The sequence below is a fragment of the Triticum aestivum genome, chromosome 6A (genome assembly GCF_018294505.1).
Source record: "Triticum aestivum cultivar Chinese Spring chromosome 6A, IWGSC CS RefSeq v2.1, whole genome shotgun sequence".
Lineage (NCBI taxonomy): Eukaryota > Viridiplantae > Streptophyta > Magnoliopsida > Poales > Poaceae > Triticum > Triticum aestivum.
The window spans coordinates 109,790,378-109,797,774 of NC_057809.1; the positions used below are offsets into that span (position 1 = coordinate 109,790,378).

The 7,397-nt window shown below is 44.7% G+C and overlaps 1 protein-coding gene across 1 annotated transcript; it reads right to left on the minus strand.

Annotated features, from left to right (window-relative positions):
- Nucleotides 1-195: 195 nt before the first annotated feature.
- LOC123132366 (uncharacterized) lies at nucleotides 196-6,757 on the minus strand. Its single transcript, XM_044552142.1, has 6 exons — nucleotides 6,290-6,757; nucleotides 4,811-4,956; nucleotides 2,055-2,223; nucleotides 1,824-1,922; nucleotides 1,082-1,164; nucleotides 196-717 (listed from the first exon to the last, which is right to left on the minus strand). Exons 1-6 carry the CDS (start codon nucleotides 6,674-6,676, stop codon nucleotides 582-584), a joined length of 1,020 nt encoding a protein of 339 aa, XP_044408077.1. The 5' UTR covers nucleotides 6,677-6,757; the 3' UTR covers nucleotides 196-581.
- Nucleotides 6,758-7,397: the final 640 nt, after the last annotated feature.

Genomic DNA, 7,397 nt, shown 5'->3' on the forward strand with positions numbered 1-7,397 from the left:
GTACTTCCTCCATTCTAAATATAAGTCTTTTTAGACATTTCAAATGGACTACAACATACGGATGCATGTAGACATATTTTAGAGTTAAGATTCACTCATTTTGCTCCGTATGTAGTCACTTGTTGGAACCTCTAGAAAGACTTATATTATGGAACGGAGGGAGTATATACCTAAACAGAGTATGCCAGTATAATATCACCGGTAGATTTTTTTTTCCTTTAGTACACAAATATTGCTGATTACCTGGCGGGCTTCATCCTTGAAAGAAAAAATAATCGAAGGCACACATGATTACCTGACAGGCTTCATTGTTGAAAAAAATGAAATCTGTGAGGTATTCGCATGCTAAGTTGATGTAATGTTGATTAACATCTTCATTCTCCAGACTTCCTTTTCAAGGCAAATACTGTACTGGCATGTCAATTCTGAAGAATTCTCCCGATCAAGCTGATGAACGCAATCTCCAGAATTTAATCTTAACTGATCTTCTAAATTGTACTCCCTCCGATCCAAAATAAGTGTCGCAGTTTTGAACTATATCATTTACTCATGGCCAAAATTAACCCATCGCTGCATTCTAGTTATTTCAGAGGCTTCTCATTGTCAGATGATGAAGAGGTTGCCCCTAGCAGAGACGACAGAGATGGACGCAGCAAAAGATACAAGGAGGGTCCAAGCAAAGGCACAACTGCCAGTGGCAGAACCCAACCATTTTTCCTGCAAACGGAATGAGAAAACAAAGAGCAATTATAATATTACGACGTAGGCAAGCTATAAGAGATGCCACATTATATTTTTGCCTAGTTGGAGAAGAGAGAAGATAAGCAGATTGTAGATTTTGAACCAGTTGTAGCACGGACATACAGTAGCGTATAAGTATGACTAACTATTGTATGAGTGGGCTATTAGGTTGGCTATAAGTGACGTGACAACTCCATATAGCTGAGTGTTCTTGGCTATACTATTTAACCTTGCTCTAACGGGACATCTGTATATCTTTATGTTTGCATCAAGCAAGGTGAAGTTACTCCCTTTTTGTTTACATTATTAAGGTCATAAGCATTGGGACTAGCACTCTTACCATCGTCTTGATGTCATATCATTGTAGACCCAAAATGGCGAGAAGGTCGAGAGCAAAGTAAAATCAATACACGTGACATGGATCTGACAGATGGCATGAAACAACAGGAAATTAGTTCGGCCATTAAACCTTTCTGCTTTTTAAAACACAGAATGGAAATTAGTTCAGCCCTCAAAACGTTCATGCTTTCTAAAGCAACAGATATGCATATACCATTTCAATATATGGCAACCATATCAAATATGGTTATGACAAAGTACAGCAAACAGGTCATTCAGAAGCTTGGAATGGTGAAAAACAGAGTAAAGGCCTGATTTTCACTTCCTTTTCGCACATGTCCATTTGTGCATTAAACCAGTATTTCATGCAACTTTTTAATGTACCCACACCATTCCATGTGTTATGATTGTTGAATGCACTAACAGAATAATGATTGAAAATTGGTGGCTTTAGGTTCTACAGTGTATACCTGCAACAAGTCTGAAGTTTTTAGGAAGTCAGTTGCAACAATTTTGCAAGCCCCCCCCCCCCCCCCCACACACACACACACAAAAAAAAAACAATTTTGCAAGTGTCACTTGACAATATTGAGCAAGCATTTAGGCGTAAAAACATGAAAGTTGCCTGTGATTCTCGAGGAAAAAAAAGTTGCATGCGCGCCGGATACAACTTATTATATAATAATATGCCATGGTAAAACTTTGTTCATATTTTGCCAAGGATTGAATAAAGCAAAACTTACAAACTTGCTCTCTCTAAAGTATTGAAAAAATTCCCGCCAATCATCACCGCCAGCTTTGCCTGCAAATATAATCAGTCCAAGGCCCACGGCAAAAATTACCTGCAACATGATTGGAACAGAATCTTCTCAATGATTGAAAAGGTTGACCAGGGTTTGAAGATACATTACTGATGTTGCGTGCTACTTAAATCAAGAGTATGAGAATGTAAAGACGCAAAAACTAGCACATACTCCTGCAGTTAGTTTAGATTCGAGAAATTTTAATGGCCATTGTCCAATTTCATCTTCATCAATGGCAGGTGGAGGAGGTTTCCACAGAACAAAGTAAGGAATCAACGCATATGCTCCTCCAATGCATGAAAGCACCAGGAATGGCCAGACTGGAATCTTGCTTTTTGAACTGCAATAACAAATTGCTGTAACATAAATAATACAGTGACTTAATAATAAAAGAAGACAACAATACAGATGGTTAACATCACATCTTTTATGTTTGTTTTGACATGTAGATCAAGAAATGCATTAACAAGAATGCTGCTAGTGCAAAATAATTACTTTTTCAAAAAGGAGGGTATCACCCCTGGCCTCTGCATCAATTGATGGACACAACCATATAATATTGATTATTTCTTGAAGCCAGGCAAAGCGTAACATCAATGTCAAACAAATCGGTTTTAAGAAAAAGGAAAAACCCGGGGCCGGCCAAAATGGATTTGCATCATGACAGGATCTCCACAGTTCTACAACTAACCTATGACAACAGACCAAATTAAACGGGCTACTCCTAGACAAAAGCCTTCAACAAGGGATCGACATACGTGCGCCGATATTGACGAGTTCAACCAAAGGTCAAACAAGGGATTTTTATCTCCTAAGTCTAGCTTTGGGCCAAGACCTTCAACAAGGACACGACGCTCGCACACTGACATTGCATGATCAAGCCGAAAAGGATAGACTGAGAGTTTTCACCGGAGTAAACGCATTCCTGCGACGAATCCATCATTTGCCATCATCCACTCTACCAGCTAACAACGTCTCGCTAGCCAGATCCTGGCGTGAGAGAACCCCAAGCCCACTGAAACTGCCAGAGAAGAAGCCAGATGCAGGTTCCACGTCGTCATATGCTTCTGGTCCCTGCCGCACCTCCTTTGATCCCCATCAAAAGGGATGAAAGGGACGCTTGGACGTAAGCTGGTCTTCCAACCAGGTCGTTGTTGTAGCCACTTCGCAAGTCGTCGTCGTTGCAGCTACCTCGCGAATCCGACTACCACCACCTTGAGGCCTTCACCTTGCCGTCCTCCAACACGACCCCCATCCGCATGGTCAGGCCCCTAGGCAGGGCCACGACGTCCCCTCCAGCACAAGCCCACGCCATCAGAGTCAGATCCGTGCCTCCGCACACTAGATATGGCTATACCCCGCGGGTTGATGGTGCCAGCGACCACGCATGCCTAGAACACCACGAAGCCCTTGGGGACGAACAACCCGGGCATGAGTTCCGGGTTGCGCGGCAGCTTCACGGTTGCCCTGCACACTGGCTCCATAGGTGACAGCCACGAGGTCGCACCACCAATGCATTGTCACGCGCATCCCCTGTTGGCAGCGAGACGTCGCGTCCAACCATGGCTCCCCACAGCGCTTCCTCAGGCAGCGCCGACGGTTGGAGCTGCAGCTACATCCAACGCGTTGTCATGTGCATCCCTTGTCGGTAGCGAGACGTCGCGTGCAACCATATCTCCCGCGGCGTTCACGACACCAATAGACATCATGTGGTATCCTGCAGCACGGCACAATACTACCCGGCCGACGAAATCCTCCTAAATGCGACAGCATGGCCCGGCTATCAACTATCAACAACGCCCTGCTCAAGGCAACGGAGCACCCTCGGTCTCCCAGCGATTGTACGAGGATTAGATAGAGGAGGAATTGGTGCAATGCGGTTTGTGTATTATTTAGAGTCGTGGGCGAGTATATATAGAGGTACAAGACATGGATGGCAAGATGGCTCCTAGAGATAAGATGGAAGCAGTTCCTATCTAATCCTGTGCAATCTCTAACTACCAAATATATTCTAGCACCCCCCGTAGTCGTAGCGGCAGCATTGCGAACAACAGGAGCATCATGGACGGTCAGACTGGAGAGGAACCGAAGGTAGAGACCTACTTTCCTCCTATTGCTTTGCCTTATATAGAGTTTTACGAAGAGTTCGTGCCAAAATGGCCTATTGAACTTGCCCAACACGACACAACCCTGCTAGCCAGGTTTAAACACACAGGAAGGGATCAAATCCTAAACATATATGGCTATCTTCGAGATTACCTTATAACTTGACACCTCGGGTTAAACATTGACGGGAGAACCAACTGTGGTCGGATGGTTATGAGGGCAGTGGTACCCCCAGCCCACCAGGGATCAAACCCCAGGTTTGACGCTTTGGTGCCTCATAAAGGTGGAATGTTCTTTCACTGGGAGGCGACGTTCGCGTCAGTGATGAGGTGTCTGTGGTGACTTCGTCAAGTTCAAGGCCCAATGGCTCAGTCTCTCAAAGGTGCTCATAGGGGTAGGGTGTGTGTACGTGCGTCCATAGGGGTGAGTGTATGTACGTACTCGTTACCATCGCTCATTATCTACCCAGCTCGTTAAGGGCATGCTTTCAGGATAAGCTAGCCTTTTTCCAAGGAACAGGAGCTTCGAGTTTTTGAGTTTTTTTCTAGTCCTATGATTACGTTCAAATCCAAAGAGAAGTGCAAGATGATTACATGAACATATGAGCAGCATGAGTACAGTGGATCTGATAAAATTTTGTAGACAGCCATTTTAATTCAGCAACACAACTTATTTCTATAATTTAAAGACAGCTACGTGAGCTAAACCATATATTAAGAAAAGCTTAAATTAAACTACACATTAAACATGGTATGGTTCTCTGCTGCAACTGTAGAGATAGAAAAGAGGAAGATTGTGACTAAATCTGCTGATCCATTTACCTTCTTCCAGTAGGAAGAAGCAACATGCTGTACACCAGTGGCCAGATTCCCATTATGTACCACAGAGACACAAGAACTCCGTTCATTCGAAAGCCATCATCGGCTTTAAGATTTAAAAGCTTCTCCAAGAAATATGTGTCCCTGTACTGCAACCAAAAGCAATTTAGAATTAGTAAGTGATTGTCAGATGCAGCAATACTATTCACATAAAGTGCCTTGTGTTACTGTAAATCCTGTTACAGATTATGGGTTAGATTAGTTTTACCATCTCTAAGTTGATTGCTAAACTAGACTAGGGGAGCGAGTAATTGTGTCACCCATAATTTGATTGCATGCTTGAATTTATGAAAATTATATCTATAAGATGGCATGCATCCTTAACACTTGCCCTGCCAAGGAGATTTGATCAATTCCCAGTTCTCCGCCATAAATCCTGAACCCTTTAATCTTGATAATTCAAACCCCACCTACAAAAATATGCCCCTTCCAATTATTTTGGAAATTGCCAATTGCTTCCACTTACAAAGCAGCTATGTCTTATGCTTCCCCAAAAATCCCAAGAAGACTACATTTTGGATCAATGCCATCACACCTAAGGACACATAGGGTTCCGGTTTTGAGGTAGTAGCCAAGTCTCATTCAAATGTGTAGGAAGCTCAAAGAGGGGCGAAGTCACCTCAATTTGGATGGCTCATGCACGTGCTCGTGCCATTGGTCCATTTGGTGAGTCATGATGATGTCCATGGGATGCTCCGCATCAATAATGGTTTAGCGTCTAGAGTCACAGACTCGTGATAATAGCCTAGCGGATCAAGGTACCGTTGTTCACTACAAGGACGTCTTCACAGATCAAAAACTTCACCGGTGGTGTGGTAAACTGTGTGGCTCATCTCAGACATGAATCTGTTTTTCTTTCCTTTTAGGGAGTGAGAACTCTGAATCTGTGATCAGCACCAATGGCCCAACCATCTCTGTTATCGATGCTGACCGTTGCCATGATCGGATTACCAAGAAAAATACACGCGTCTCACCAGGTAACAGCCAATCCAACCCAGATGGTTGCGTATTCTATGGGACAACATTGCCAGGGCAAAGACAACATGGATAACAGCATAGTGGTGTCCTAGCTTCTACCTCTTTGTATGACACTTCTGAATCTTGAAACTTTGCAATATATATAGATGGTTGTGTGAGGCCGGGGATATCTTCCTTTTCGAAAAGAAAACAAAATGATCTTAGCCTGCTATATCAAGATTCAAGACAGGGTTTATTAATCAGGATTCCTTTTTTTCCCCGGATATTAATCAGGATTCTAACAAGTAAGCATGTAGAACTGTCTCCTAGGCCCTAGCATTGCCACTGTACTGAAACAACGACTTAAATTCATCAAAATGCATAGCAATTGCCAATTGGCAGTTCAATGGTTGATAAGTTGCTTTCGAAGAATGAAGAGGTGAGAATATGCAGGACCGTACATACTGGCGTTTGGTTTGGTGCGAGCTGGAGGACGTAGTACATGAGCCCCGCCCATATCCCGAACAGCAGCACCGATGTTATCCAGTCGCTGAGCTGCCCGCCGCCGCCGCCGCCACCGCCAATCTTGGGGACGGTCGCCGTCGCTAAGTCGTTCTTGCTCTCTCTGTCCTGCTCCGCGGCATCGGCGCCCGGCCGGGAGGAATCCCGGCAGATCTGGGCCCAGCCCCGGCGCGGCGCGGCTGCTGCTCCTCCCCGCCCGGGCAGGAAGGTGGAGAGAGAAGCGTTGGTTTGGGTGACGGCGGCGGTTCTATCGAGGGTGAGGCGCCGCGGTTTGCGGAACGCCGGGAGGGGAGCGTGGCCGCAGGTCAGCATGAGGGAGGAGGAGAGCATGGTGGTGAGGTGAGCTCCGACGAGGAGGAGCCGGTGAGAGGAGGAGTTTTTTTTGGCTAGGATATAGCCAAGGTTTGTATTTCCTTGGATTACGTATCGAGCGGTTCAGATGGACGCATGTCGATGGGCTTTCAGAATTTTGGCCCTCCGTCACCAGAAAAATAGTGTATGTGTTATAAGTCAAAGTTAACTTTTTTTTTACGGAAAAGCCTTCACGACGGCTTCATTACCTCAAATCAAACTTACATCATTTGCTAAAGCATTAAGAATAAAACTAGAAGGTGTATCCGACCGCACCGTCGGCATCGGATTACTCCTCCCATATAGCTAGCTAAATAATGGGCAACCATGTTTGTCTCTCTAAAACAATGTTCAACTGTAACCTTCCCAAAATCTTGTAGTAGATTACAACTATCGTCTAGAATTGTTGTAGCCACCAGTGTGTACCTTTCATTCAACTTCAGAGCATCCGCGACGATCAAACTGTCGACTGAATCATGATTTTATCACAGGCCTCGTATGAACAATCACATCAGCCACCGCTGACATCACATCAGCCACATGTTTCATTTGCGTTGTTGCTGCCGCAATGAACCTTCCGTCATGGTCGCGCATCACCATCTCACACGCTCCCGTGTGATCTTCCTCGGTGAAAGTTGCATCAACATTCAGAATTTGCATCCCAGTTCGTGCCCTCTTCCATGTCTTCTGACGATCCACC